This window comes from Quercus lobata, chromosome 2, assembly GCF_001633185.2.
Source record: "Quercus lobata isolate SW786 chromosome 2, ValleyOak3.0 Primary Assembly, whole genome shotgun sequence".
NCBI classification, from domain to species: domain Eukaryota; kingdom Viridiplantae; phylum Streptophyta; class Magnoliopsida; order Fagales; family Fagaceae; genus Quercus; species Quercus lobata.
In genome coordinates, this window is record NC_044905.1 from 97998987 (window position 1) to 98014105 (window position 15119).

The following is a 15119-nucleotide window of genomic DNA, read 5'->3' on the forward strand; positions in this document are numbered from 1 at the left end:
ATGCATTGAATCCTTTTGTTGGGTTTCTTGCCCCCAGTCAATAAATGTGTCCAATGAATCTTGAGAGAGAGAGAGAGAGAGAGATTTTTATAAGACTTTGTATGGTCAAAGGTGAATCTACTTACTTTGCCAGCAGATTTGTGTTGCCTTTGATGTGATTTGGTAATAGGATTGGAGGTTTGGAAGACGGCGAAGTAGAGAAAGAGGAGGAAGAGAGAGGCTGAAGCCAATCTTCTTTTTAATTTTTTTTTTAAATATATAAATATTAATTAAAGGTAATGTGGCAAAATTAAATAGCTGACATATTGTTACATTCCTAAGTTGTCACGTTAGTTTGTGTTTCGTTAATCACAGAGACAACAATAGTAACAGAGTTAATAAGTCAGTTTGTGTTTCGTTAACCACAAAGACAATAATATTAATAGAGTTAACAGTTTCTCAAAAAAAAAAAAAAAAAAAAAAAAACAGAGTTAACAAAAAGACTAATAGTGTTTATTTTTTAAACTTAAGAATAGCACTCACTTGAAGCTTAAGAATCTAATTACGCTCATAAAATAAACTTTAAGGACTAATGATATAGTTTTGTCATAATAATTCTTTGCTCGTCAATGTTAGCGCTTTTAATATTTGTGTTAGCATATAATTTAATTTTTAAAAAACTTTTGCTCTCCAAAAGCAATGAAAAAGTCTTCGAGAAAACAATGATGCAAAAAGGGGAAGGTTTTTGCAAATTAAGATTACCCAATAACATTTATAAAAAGAAAAAAGGAAAAAAAAAAAGAAGAAGAAAAAAACCCAATACCACTACCTTTTTAATTACAAACATTAAAGTTATGTGTACATGCAAATTGATATATGTCATTTAAAAAAAAGAAAAAAGAAAAAAGAAAATAGAAAGATTGCAACGCAAAAAGGTAAAACCTTGGAAGAGAACTCAAACCCTGTAAAGGGTTTTGCACTGTTGTTCCTCCGGCAAGAAGAAACTTATTCATGGTGAGGAATGATATCTAGAATAGGTTTTGATAATGCTGAAAATATCACCAATAGGTCACATAGCACTCACGACTTAAAGCGAACCTGCACAACAAAATAATCGAAAGAAAAAACCTTAGAGAGCACCGGTGTGGTGCCGGCCAAATACTCTCCGAAGGTCAAGTTAGAACTATTTTCACAACTCTAGAGTGCTAGAGAGGGTAAATTATGCGTACTTTGATTTGCAAGGGTATTAGGGCTTTTATAGTAGTAGAGAGTCGGCTTTTCCTTCTTGGTGTAGAAGTCTTTTCCATATGGGACTCTACTTCAAGTCTTTCCGAGCGTGGTGAGCAAGGTTTTCCTTATAGAGGAGATCTACTTTTAGCGTGCGTGTCTTCTAGAATCACTCTTGTGCTCGGATTTCCATATTGGGATTCTAGGGCGTTTCTAGGCAATGAGCGATAAAGATCTCAGATCATGGGCCCTTACTGTGTCCTTCAGCGATGGGCCTTCAATGAGCGTTGGATCATCTCTACATCGGCCCAACAGTTCCTATCCGTCAGGCCCATTATCATAGGCCCGTCAGGCTTATATTTTATCCTCTTCAGTTGCCCCCTTCACCCCAAGGGTCCGTCAGCTTTAGGACAAAGGAACCATGGGGTGACGACCCTAAGGTAAGGGCGTGACGGATATATTTTTTATGACGGAATGAGACCAATAATACAAAAAAGGAGGTTTTAAGGTTATAGTTACAATGGGTTGACGAATTCATGCAAGCTAAGATGACGGTGCAAACGAGGAGACCGTCGACCATACCAACTACCGACAGGCTGTACGAAAGTCATTAATGATGATGACACGTGTCATAATTTGATTGGGTTTATCTCGGATCGAAGCGACGCTTCGACTTCCGTGCATCTCCCTTATAAATAAGGGAGTCTTCCCTCTCATTTCTCCAATTTCAGCAAAAATTAACCTGTCAGAGCTTACCCGTCATACCTGTCAGAGCATACCCGTCACGTTTTGTTAGGGGCTGAACCGTCCAGTTGCTTCAATTGTCAGTGCTATACTTCCTCGTTTCATTCATAAAATTGGTAAGTGCACCTTTCAAAGCCAATCTTGTTTTAATTTTCCTTACAATCCACACCCGTTATGGACATATAGACTCGTCAGAGTCTTAGGCTATTGTCGTTTTGTGTAGAAAATGTCTAGTGTGTCCAGTAATCAGTCGGTTGTTCGTGACGAGCTGGATTACGAGGAAGTATATACGTCCGGTCATAGAGACCAAGATAGTCCTGGTGATGATAGGAGTCTGTCCTCCTCCTCCTCGTCCTCAACATATGAGGATACGGAGGTGGTTGAACAAGACGAGGGCTTTGATGACGGTGAGGAACAGATTGTTAGATCCGTCGTTGGTGCTGATGGGCTTAGGGAGTTCGTCATGCTACTAGAGTGGACGGTGAATTACTTCTCGTCTGTCATCAAAGAAAAGCACTTTAAGACATTTAGGGATAACTATCAAATTTCAGATAATATTTCCATCCGCCTACCCTATAAATCAGAGAGATGTTATTATGAAGGGGTAGAGGGTGTCGGGGTATATGAGCAAATGTTGAAGGCCGGACTCAGGTTCCCATTGAGTTCGCTTCATTGTGAGCTCCTCCGATATTTGGGATTATCCGTGAACCAGATTTCCCCTAATGCTTGGAGGGTCTTCATAGCGATGGAGATTTTGTACGGCGCAATGTTCGATGGCGCCAAGAGGCTGACGGTTAGGGAGTTCCTTCATTGCTACCGTCCGGAAGAAATTGATAGGTCTAGGGGAATATATAGCTTCATCCCCAGGAGTTTGCTATTGAAAGTCATCTATGACATGCCGGACTCAAATAGGGATTGGAAGAGCCGTAACTTCTCCCTAAAGGGTGACGGTTGGATGTGTCGTCCAGGGGACACGGATTACATGCCCGTCGACACTACTTGGGGCATATTACACCCATCTAGTATGGATCGTCCTCAAAATTTTAACTTAATTTCATTATGTATGTTTAAAACAATCTGACCGTCCTTTCTTCTTTGCAGTTAGACGACGCCCCCAAGTCGATATTAAGGAGTTCGCCTTCCTTGAGAAAATCTTTTCAAAGACCCAGCCGGAGGAAAGGACTTGGGCGAAGTTGGTGACACTTAAGACCATTCATTGGTATTGTGACAGACCAGAACCAACAGCAGCAGCCGTCAAGTACGAGGCACAGATTAGGAGGCGTAAGTTCGTCACCCTATTCTTGATAAGTTACGTATCTTATTTTGATAACTAATATCCCCGTCCATGTTTCAGAAATGGACGACGCCAAGAGGAGAGCTTTGATTAGATCCAAAGCCGCAAAGAAGACCGGCGATGTTGCTCCCTCTGTGACGGGCCCAAGCAATCCGTCCGCCAAGAGGAAAACTCAGCCCAAAGTGGATCGTCAGGCCAAGAAGGCCAATGTGTCCTTGGAACCCGTCGTGGGACTTATGGCGGAGCCTCCGAAGACGTCAACTCCAATCAAGCACGGGGTCGGCAAGGGCCTCATGAAGGGACCGTCGAAGGATCAAGAGAAGCCACCCGTCCTTCTTCGGGAGGATTCTAAGCACGCCTTAGAACAGATTTCCTCCATCATATCGGCGGAGGATTATGAAGACCTCGGCAACCACTCGACGGAGGCCATGGGTGAGACGGGCCTTTTTGTAATTACACAGGTAAGACGGCCCGTCTACTTTACAAATGCAAATTACATCTTTTTTGCCCACAGTTCGTTTCATAACTATCATTGTTATTATTTTTCAGGCAATGGTCATGATGAAGGGGTTGATGGGACGGTGCCTTAGCCATGAGACGGCCTTGGATCGTGTACGGGCGAAAGCGGAGCAGACGGAGGAAGAACTACTTCAGTTGCGAAATTGGAAACCCAAGATGGAGAGGAAGCTTGAACTTTCTGAGAAGGCAAGGAAAAACCTTGAACAGGTGACGGAAGAGGCGAAGAAGACTCTAGAGGGCAAGGACAAGGAGATAGAAGATCTGAAAAATGAAGTCCGTCAGGCTAAGGACGTTGCGGTTCGTGAGTACCGTGACTCCGATGCCCTGATTACTGAGCTAGGTGACTCCTTCCATCAAGGTTTCATGGATGCCATCCGTCAGGTTAAGCAAGCTTATCCGGATTTGGACATTTTAAAGTTCAAGGTTGAAGACCCAGCTCAGACATCCGTCATACCTGCTGCTTTAGAGGATACAGATGACCTCTTTGCTGATGACGATGCCCTTGGTGATGGGGAGTCAGCACCAGCAAAAGTTACACAAGCTCAGCCTGATACGGAAACGGTTCCTCAGTCCGTTGTCAATGAGGACAAAGTTCAGTAGCTAGTTTTTCTTTTTTATGTACTTGGGGAACAATTTTCATCCGTTGCTGATGATATGTAAACATTGCCTTTTAAGGGCCTATTTTTTGTCAAATGCATCCGTTCACTCCATTTTACATGTTGAATGTTTTAATTTTTTGAATTTTCTAATTTTGCGCTTGAATTCTGTCATTGTGGGACCTATTTACACCCGTCCAATTATTTGTTACTATTGGGTCCGGCATGTATAGGTATTTTCTGTCTTAAGAATTTATTCTTTGGAAACCCTTCCATCCGTCCACTTTGGACTAGACTCGTCACCCTCGTAGGATGATCCATCCACTTTGTGGACCTATTTTAGATTCGTCCATTCTGGACTTCCAATCGTCATCCTCGTGGGATGGTCCGTCCATTTTGTGGACATGTTTTATATCCATCCATTTTGGATTTTAAGTTGTCATCCATGTAGGATGATCCGTCCATCCTGTGGACTTATTTTGTATCCGTTCATTTTGGACTTCAAGTTGTCATCCTCGTAGGATGATCCGTCCACTTTGTGGACTTATTTTTGATTCGTCCATTTTAGACTTTAAAGTTGTCATCCTGATCCGTAGGATGATCCGTCCATCTTGTGGACTTGTGGACTTTTTTGATTTGTCCATTTTAGACTTTAAAGTTGTCATCCTCGTAGGATGATCGGTCCATCTTGTGGACTTTATTTTGTATCCGTCCATTTTGGACTTCAAGTTGTCATCCTCATAGGATGATCCGTCCATCTTGTGGACTTATTTTGTATCCGTCCATTTTGGACTTCAAGTTGTCATCCTCGTAGGATGATCCGTCCATCTTGTGGACTTATTTTGTATCCATCCATTTCGGACTTCAAATCGTCATCCTCGTGGAATGATCCATCCTACTTTGTGGATAAATAATAATAACAAATCCATGTAGAAAATCAAAATTGTATCTGATTATTATTCTTAATAGAAATGCGTAAGGGAAAAGTGCCTGCCCCCTTAGGCTTAAAAAGGCACGACTAGATTGTAGCAAAAAATAGTTGAAGAAAAACTAATAATTAAAAAACTTAAGATAAACTGGTCAATCGGAGGATCATTGTTGTTCGCCGTGTTACTATTACTGGTAGTACTTTCTCAAGTGCTCGGCATTCCACGGATGCGGCAGCTTCTTTCCGTTTGTCATCTCTAGGTGGTAGGTTCCTTTCATTTGCCATGACGTAACTCGGTAAGGTCCTTCCCAATTGGGGCCGAGCTTTCCCTGTGTAGGGTCTCTAGTTGCACCCATGACCTTCCTGAATACGAGGTCTCCTACTTGGAAGTCTCTGTGTCGGACCCGAGAGTTGTAGTGTTTGGCCATGCGATCCTGGTATCTAGCGAGCCTTTGCTCCGCCGCCGACCTAACCTCGTCTATCAGGTCCAGCTGTAGCCGCATTGTTTCGTCATTCCTGCTCTTGTCATGGTTGTGAACCGTGTAACTTGTGAGCCCAACTTCTGCCGGGATGACCGCCTCACTCCCGTACATTAGTCGGAATGGCGTCTCTCCTGTTGGGGTCCTCGCCGTTGTCCTGTATGCCCATAGTATGCTTGGCAATTCTTCAGGCCATATGCTCTTTGCCCCTTCGAGCCGAGTCTTGATAATTTTAAGCAGGGATCGGTTCGTGACTTCAACCTAGCCTGAGGATGGGCGGGTGATGAGTAGTGGTTTTTTATTCCTAGCTGTGAGCAAAAATCCCAGAAGTAGCCGTTGTCGAACTGCCTCCCGTTATCTGAGACAAGGACTCTAGGAATACCAAACCTGCATATGATGCACTTCCAGACAAAACTTCTAATGTTCTTCTCCGTAATGGTGGCCAAAGTTTCCGCTTCTACCCATTTTGTAAAGTAGTCAATACCCACTACCAAGAACTTCAGCTGTCGTACCGCCGTTGGGAAAGGTCCCATAATGTCTGGTCCCCACTGAGCGAACGGCCATGGAGCCGTTATTAAGGTCAGCTCCTCGATTGGCTGTCTAATAATATTGCTGAATCTCTGGCATTTGTCACAGCTTTTAACGTAAGATTCGGTATCCTTCTGCATGGTTGGCCAGTAATACCCAGCTCGTACCAGTTTGTGCACCAACGACCTCGATCCAGAATGGTTCCCGCATATCCTTTCTTGTACTTCCCTCATTACGTAGTCTGCCTCTTCGGCACCCAGGCATCTTAGATATGGACGGGAGAAACCTCTCTTGTACAGGATGTCTTTTATCAAGACGAACCTTGCCGCCTGGACTTTTAGTTTTCTTGCGGCCTCCTTCTCGTCTGGCAGTAACCCGTTCTTCAAGTATGAAATTATCTGTGTGGTCCAGTTACTTTTGGAGCATATCTCCTGCATGTTGCCGGGGTCTATTAGTGGAGAAAGTTGAACAAAAGAAAGTACATTACCCGGTGTTATCATATGATCTGCTGAAGCGGTTTTGGCTAGCCGGTCGGCGAGCTCATTTTCTCCCCTGGGGATTTGGATGACCTTGGCTTCTAGGTCGTCGATTCTCGCCCTTACTTCATCAAGATATCTCTTTATCCTTTCCCCCTTGCATTCATAATCTCCGTTCACTTGATTGGTCACGACCTGAGAGTCGCAGTAAATGACTACGCTCTCGGCTCCTGCGGCTTTGGCTAGGTCGAGGCCTGCTACCACTGCTTCGTATTTCGCTTTATTGTTGGTGGTGGGGAAGTCAAGACGGACCATACATTCAATCCTGTCTCCTTCAGGTGACAGCAATACGATGCCGGCTCCCCCGGCTCGCCTATTGGATGATCCGTCGGTATATATGCTCCACTAAGGGGACTCTTCTGCCCCCTTGTCTTCGTCACGAGTAAATTCTGCTATGAAGTCAGCTACGACTTGTCCTTTAATGGCTGCACGTGGGCGATACTTGATATCAAATTTGCTCAACTCTATCGCCCACAACGTCAATTGACCTACAGCTTCAGGATTGCTCAATGCCCTTCGCAAGGGCTTGTTGGTCATTACGTTTACGGTATGGGCTTGAAAGTAGGGCTTGAGCTTGCGAGCCGCCGTGACTAATGCAAAAGCGAGTTTCTCTATAGGTGGTTATCTTTCTTCGGCATCACGGAGCGCCTGGCTAGCATAGTATACGGGCTTCTGTACCCTGTCCTCTTCTTTGATTAAGGCCGCGCTGACTGCGACAGGGGAGACAGCCAAGTAGAGGAAGAGTTCTTCACTTGGTTGCGAGGGGCTCAGTAGAGGCAGTGAAGATAGATAGGCTTTTAACTCCTTGAATGCTCGCTGACACTTGTCCGTCCACTCGAAAGACTTCTTTAATGTGCGAAAGAAGGGCAAACACTTGTCCGTGGCTATTTAATGCCGCTACCTTGCCGTTAAGGCTTTGTACTTCCTTCACATTTCTCGGGGGGACCATCTCTATTATGGCTCGGATTTTGTCTGGGTTAGCCTCAATCCCCCTTTAAGATACCATGAATCCTAGGAATTTTTCTGCTATTACGCCGAATGCACACTTTCCCGGATTGAGCTTCATGTTATAGGATCGAAGCGTGCCGAATGTTTCCCTAAGATCTTCCAGGTGGTCTTTCTACTTCCGGCTCTTCACTAGCATGTCATCGACGTAGACCTGGACATTCCTCTCGATTTGCTGCGCGAACATCTTGTTCATCAGCCTTTGGTATGTTGCTCCTGCATTTTTTAGGCCAAATGGCATTACTTTGTAGCAGAAGAGGCCTTGACTGGTCACGAACGAAGTCTTCTCCTGATCATCCTCGTGCATGCAGATCTGGTTATAACCTGAGAAAGCGTTCATGAAGCTTAGTAACTGGTGTTGAGCCGTCGAGTCTACTAGGACGTCGACCTTTGGAAGGGGATAGCTATCTTTGGGACACGCTTTGTTGAGATCGGTGAAGTCCACGCACATCCGCCACTTGCCGTTCACTTTTTTAACCTTTACTACATTCGCAAGCCAATCGGGATAGTAGACTTCCTTAATGAAGCTTGCTTCTTGTAGTTTGCGGACTTCTTCCGCTATTGCTTGGTCTCGTTCCGGGGCGAACACTCTCTTCTTCTGTCGGACGGGTGGAAAGGAGGGCAACACATTCAATTTATGTACCATGACCGAGGGATCGATTCCTGGCATGTTGTCATGACTCCAGGCGAACACATCTTGATTGCTCCTTAAGAAAGTTATGAGCTCTTGATGGATTGCGGGTTTGGCGAGCGTTCCGATCTTGGTTGTTCGGTCCGGATTGGAGCTGTCGAGAGTTATCTCCTCTAGTTTCTCTGTTGGTTCTGCCACTGTTTGGTGCTCTTCTATGTTCAAGGCCTGGATTTGGTCTTCTATCTCCATCATAGCCACATAGCATTGCCGTGCGACCATTTGACTTCCGTGCAGCTCTCCTACTCCATAATCCGTATGAAATTTGATCATCAGGTGGTAAGTTGATGTCACCGCCTTACACAAGTTGAGCGTGGGTCGTCCGAGGATAGCATTGTAGGCGGACGAGTAATCGACCACCAGGAAGGTTATGTCCCTGATGATTTACTGGGGGTAATCGCCTACCGTCACTAATAACGTGACCGTGCCCAAAGGGAATACCCGGCTCCCTCTGAAACCAACGAGCGGGGCGTTCGTCGGTATTAATCGCTCCTTGTCAATCCTCATTTGTTGGAACGCCGGATAGTACAAGATATCGGCTGAGCTACCGTTGTCGACCAACACTCGGTGCATGTTGTAGTCTCCTACCCGCATGTTGACGACGAGGCCATCATCGTGTGGATGGTGTAGGCGTCGTGCATCTTCTTCTAAGAACCCGATAATGGGGCCTTCTCTCCTTGCTATCTTCGGCACGGTGCCCGTCAGCTGGACGCTCTGTACCATCCGGAGGTTCATTTTGCGAGCCTTTTTTAAAGATCCGGCTGCAGTTGTTCCTCCGATTATCATCCTTATGTCCCCTATGGGGGGTCTTGGTCGCTCGTTCTCTCGCCGGGGGTGTTGTTCTTGTGGGGGTGGATCTGTTCTTTCCTTGCTGACGAACTTTTGCAGCTTTCCTTGTCGGATAAAGGCTTCAATTTGCTGCTTCAAGTCGTAGCGATCGGCTGTGTCGTGACCATGATCACGGTGGAAGTGGCAATATTTGTCCCTAGATCGTTTGTTGGGCTCACTCTTTAGCTTTCCCGGAAACGTTAGGGCCCCTTCGTCCTTAATCTGCATTAGGACTTGGTCTATCGGGGCGGTTAACGGGGTGAAACTTGTGAATCTTCCCCCCATGGGTTTAGGGCGTTTCTCCTCCCTTTGGTCTCCTATCCTGCCTTTCTTTTGCCCCTGGTCCTGTTTGGAGTTTTCTTGCCTGTCTCTTTTCTTGGGCCTCTCTTCTCGGGCCAATAGCGCGTCTTCAACGTTCATATATTTGGTGGCCTTGTAAAGCACCTCTGACATGTTCTTTGGGTCGTTTTTGTATAGGGAGAACAAAAACTTACCCCCCTTCAGCCCATTCGTGAATGCTGCTACTAGTATCTTGTCGTCGGCTTCGTCGATCGAGAGCGCCTCTTTATTGAAGTGTGATATGTAGGCCCTTAACATCTCCTCCTCTCGCTACTTGATATTCATTAAACAAGCTATGGACTTCTTATACCGATGTCCTCCGATGAAGTGCGTAGTAAATTGAGCGCTTAGCTCCTTGAAGGTGCTGATGGAGTTGGGTGCTAGCCGGCTGAACCAAATCCTTGCTGCGCCCTTTAGGGTTGTAGGAAAGGCCCTGCACATAATCGCGTCTGCCACTCCCTGAAGGTGCATCAGGGTCTTGAAGGTCTTCAGGTGATCTAGAGGGTCCTTGACCCCGTCATAACTATCCATATTTGGCATGCGAAACTTACTTGGCAGGGGGAAGGAGTTGACGGTTGTCGTAAATGGCGAGTCAGTCCGGTTGACAAGGTCGTCAAGATCACTGGACACTCGTCCCTTGAGAGCATTCATCATCACTTCCATCTGTTCCTTCATCACCTGCATCTCCGCGATGATGGGTGGCGGAGCCGTATCTGCAAGAGAAGGAATGCTCGTGTCCCGTCGTTCTGGTCTACTTGGGGCGTTGCTAGCCTGTGGTCCTTCGTGATTCCTCCTTTCAGTGCTGGTCCCTTCTTGATCTGCTCCTTGGTTATTGGGAGCCGCATTTTTCTGGTTCAGCTGCTCTTTTAGGTCGTGGTTTTGTTTGGTGAGGCGCTCCACGGCTGTGGCAAGCGTCCTGACCTGTCTCTCAAGAGCAGTCGTAAGGGCTTCTTCTTCTTGAACGTCGTTAGTGGTCGCCATTGAGCGAGTGAGTACCATGTAACTCTTTTGTCTAGGAAGCGATAATGTGCTACGTTTCCCATAGACGGCGCCAACTGATGATGCCGAAAATATCACCAATAGGTCACACAGCACTCGCGACTCAAAGCGAACCTGCACAACAAAATAATTGAAAGAAAAAACCTTAGAGAGCACCGGTGTGGTGCCGGCCAAATACTCTCCGAAGGTCAAGTTAGAACTATTCTCACAACTCTAGAGTGCTAGAGAGGGTAAATTATGCGTACCTTGATTTGCGAGGGAATTAGGGTTTTTATAGTAGTAGAGAGTCGGCTTTTCCTTCTTGGTGTAGAAGTCTTTTCCATATGGGACTCTACTTCAAGTCTTTCCGAGCGTGGTGAGCAAGGTTTTCCTTATAGAGGAGATCTACTTTCAGCGTGCGTGTCTTCTAGAATCACCCTTGTGCTCGGATTTCCATATTGGGATTCTAGGGCGTTTCTAGGCAATGAGCGATAGAGATCTCAGATCATGGGCCCTTACTGTGTCCTTCAGCGATGGGCCTTTAATGAGCGTTGGATCATCTCCACATCGTCCCAACAGTTCCTATCCGTCAGGCCCATTATCATAGGCCTGTCAGGCTTATATTTTATCCTCTTCAGGTTTAAATGGAAAATTGAGAGAGAGAGAGAGAGAGAGAGAGAGAGAGAGAGAGAGAGAGAGAGAGAGAGAGAGAGAGAGAGTTATATATATCTCAAAATCAAGTAAAGAATACCCTAAGAGAGGATTTCTTGAAGAGAGAACTCCAATAAGAGTCTTATTTCTGTAATAAATCCTACATATTGATGTTGGGTATGCCTTTCCCTCCGTGTTTTTTTTTTTTTTTTTACTAAGAAAATGATTACTAATTAAGTGATTTGCAACCTTTTTAGGAATATAATTATCTGCTCTCTGTTGTGTGGGCTAATGATAAATTTGTTAGAGAAGCCTAAAATATAATATGTACTTTTTCTTTATTATTATTTTTTTTATGAGAGTAGACCACAAACTAAGGAGTCCTATTCTATTCAAAATCTATTATCAACTTTTTTTCCCCAAATGTATAAACATTTCACACGACTTTCATTGAGATAAACCTGTGCATCACACCGACTAGTGACTAGTAATTGTTATATGTTGGATGCATGTTTTTGTATACAATACAAGCCATTTAATAGCATTTTTTTTCATGCATTATTTGAGCTCTCTTTGTTGTGATTTGAGCTTGAATTTCAATAATTTTTTTTAATTGCAATAACAGGTACACATAGTTATATATTTTAAAAATCTAATCGTTGGTTTGCATATTCTTTATATTTTTAACATGCATTTTAAATTTCATTCAAATCAGATGCTAATTATTATTTTATTCACAAACGTATTTTTTATGCATAAGACTATAAAATTAAACTTAAAGTTTTAACATTTGATTAATGACATGGTTATTGATTTTTGATTTTCTTAAAATTTTGCAAATATCGAGAATATAATAAGAAAATGCAATCTAATGGTGAATTTTTCAAAATTCATATTCAATAAAAAAAGATATAAGGGAATAAATTTAAAGGGTTTCACTTCGGAGAGAAATTTTATCCTTAAGTTAAATGAGAATCAATGAATGGCATTATGATTGTTCTTTCACCATTTTGCATTATTCTCTAAGCTTTCATTTGACCGATAGAAATATGAGACTTTTAGTTTATTTGTGTATGTAGTTCTACAAGATAGAAATGCTACAAGATCAAACATATGTTGAAACTAAGATAAAAAGACTTGAAAAACTAGCATATGGTTACAGTCCAGCGGAATCAAGAAGTTTGGTAATTAAAGCCATAACTAACTCCCATGGCCACCAAACCTCCAAGTAACACCCTTAACGAGGACTTCACAGCCGTCCCAGCTGGAATAGAACCTAACCCTCCAAACAATAACAGGGCAAAGCTTACAACCGCTATTATCAACCCTACCCTCACACAATTCTTTACAAACTGTACCCCTAATAATAGCCATACACAAGCTCCCACGAGAAATGAAAATGCTGAGTCTATTGACAATCCATGCCAAGGGTTTGACAATTTCTCCTTCTCAGCGTCTAACTCCTCGACTCCCATGTTCTCAATGCTACACTATCTCTTCATTTGTGCCTTATCTATGTAATATTGTGAGCAAGCTGAGATGAACTCTCCTATAGCCATACTACAAGCTCCTGCAACCAACCATGAAACTCCACTAAAGATCACAGTCTTATCTTTTAAGACAGCTCCAATTAAAATCATATAGGATGGAAAGTAAAGCAACGCATCACTGTAACCCAAGATGGTGGTTCTTAGCCATTGTCCCCTTTTGGTGTGGTCTAGGTCTTGAGCTTGATGGGCTGCCATTGAAGAAATGTTGTGGAAAAGCAAAGAAGCTATGATTATACGGAAGAAGGTTATGATAATGAGTCCATGAAGGACACGTTCTCTGGTTGTTTATAACGCAAAATCTAGAGTAGGGATTTAACGTCATCTTTTTGATAACCGGGATTTAACATATGACCATCTTTAGCACTCTTTGTAATATTAAAATTAACATATTGAGCAACTCATTCTCTAGGAAAGCTTCTAAAAAGAATTGGTCAAAATCCACAATGATTTTTTTATTTCTAATCCTAGTATCGATGACATTTTGTGGGTACTAGCTCGTAGATTAAAAATCGATAACTTAAGTGACACTCTATGTATTTGATGATAAATAAGTACAAAAGTCAACTTTGCAATAAAAAAAAAGAAGAAGGAAAAAACAACATTTAGTCTGCCATTGAGTTTTTAATTTTTAATTTTCATAGAGTGTTACAACTTACAATATGCTATTAATTTTGTAATCAAACTTGTTATCCCTAGAGTTTTCTTTTACTTTTCCTTTTTCTTTGTGGCATGAGAGAGAATGAGAGTTAGTCAAATTTATTAACGGTGATAGAGGCGGCGCCATGCCTTACTCAGGATGGTCACTTGACCACCCTAACTTGATTTTATTTATTTATTAGTATTATTTATATATACCTTAAAAAAATTGAATTTTAAACTAATATAGGTTGATGACCACCCTAGAAAACAAACTTAACCACTCTAAAAAAAAACCTTGAACACCCTAAATAAAAATTTGACCTCTCCAAAATTTTGGTCCATTGAAGATCAAATAAAAAAAAAATTGTAAAAAATGTTATATTCATAATATTTTCACAACTTTTTTACATTATTGTTACAGGTAGACAAAAAAGTAATTTCAGTGGTAAGATTAAATTAGAACCAATAATAACTTATTATTTAGGAGTTCTCTGTGGCAGCTAGGGTTTCCTACTCTCTACGGTAGCAGTAAGGTTTCCCTTCTTTTCGGAGAAGGAGGTTGAGTCCCCTCTAGTACTTCGATACTAGTAGGGCGGTGAGTAGGTTTTACTTATTATATGCGTTTGTAGTGCTTGTGGGAACTCAGGTATGGAGGATTTAGAAAACAGATGGCAGCATTTGTCACTAACGGAGAGTGAAGAGAGGAAAGTGGACCTGACTAGGAATAAGAAGAATCTGAACTTTGTCTTGGCTGCAAAATTTTTCACAAGGAGATCCATCAACATTGAAGCAGTAGCAAGAACCTTCCGTTCGATATGGCGTACTCGAGGTAGTTTTGAGGTGAGTGAGGGGGGTAATAATATTGCACTAATGGCGTTTGAATTGGAAGTTGATTTGGAGAAGGTTCTCCAAGGCGAGCCGTGGGCTTTTGATCGCCATCTCGTGGCTTTTCTAAGGTATGATGGGACAATGCCAGTCCAGAATCTTCGGTTTGAGAAGACGACTTTTTGGGTTCAACTCCACAACCTTCCATTCGCGCTTTTAACGGTGGAGGCAGCCATAAGCATTGGTGAAACAATTGGGACTATTGTTAAATCTAAGGATGTGGGGGAGATGCGAGGAGGTAATTTTATGCGCATTCGCGTGGAGGTGGATATTACAAAACCCTTATGCAGAGGGAGGAAGATCTCTTGGGATGGACAGGGGAATGATTGGGTGGCTTTTATGTATGAACGTTTGCCGAATATTTGTTACTGGTGCGGCCAAGCTTCGCATGATGATAAAGATTGTATTTTATGGCTCAGTAGTAAAGGATCTTTATAGTTGAGTGAGCAGCAATTTGGTCCGTGGTTACGAGCTCCATAATTTAACCCGGCTAGGAAATCCATTGTAGAGGTGAAAGGCAATGAGATAACACGTAAGCCTTCAACTAACACAGGGCAGGTTGGCCGAGACATTGCAGGAAGGGATCAAGCGGGGCTGTTTTAGGGTGCAACAGAGGCGGTGGGTGCTGGGCCGGTTCCGGACTGTGATCAGGAAGGTGGGAGTGCAATGGAGGCTGAACTATACAGACAAGAGCTGGGGAATGAAGGTGAGTCGCTGGCCACGACA

General features: G+C 43.2%; 1 protein-coding gene and 1 pseudogene across 1 annotated transcript; one reads left to right on the forward strand and one right to left on the reverse strand.

Annotated features, from left to right (window-relative positions):
* Positions 1-12475: 12475 nt before the first annotated feature.
* On the reverse strand, positions 12476-13064 carry LOC115973998 (annotated as a pseudogene).
* Positions 13065-14156: 1092 nt separating this feature from the next.
* LOC115973999 lies at positions 14157-14831 on the forward strand. Its single transcript, XM_031094232.1, has one exon. It carries the CDS (start codon positions 14157-14159, stop codon positions 14829-14831), a length of 675 nt encoding a protein of 224 aa, XP_030950092.1.
* The last annotated feature ends 288 nt before the right edge of the window (positions 14832-15119 follow it).

What these genes read in the sequence shown, in the direction of transcription:
- LOC115973999 (XM_031094232.1), top strand. Translation starts at nt 14,157, where the DNA reads ATGGAGGATTTAGAAAACAGATGGCAGCATTTGTCACTAACGGAGAGT.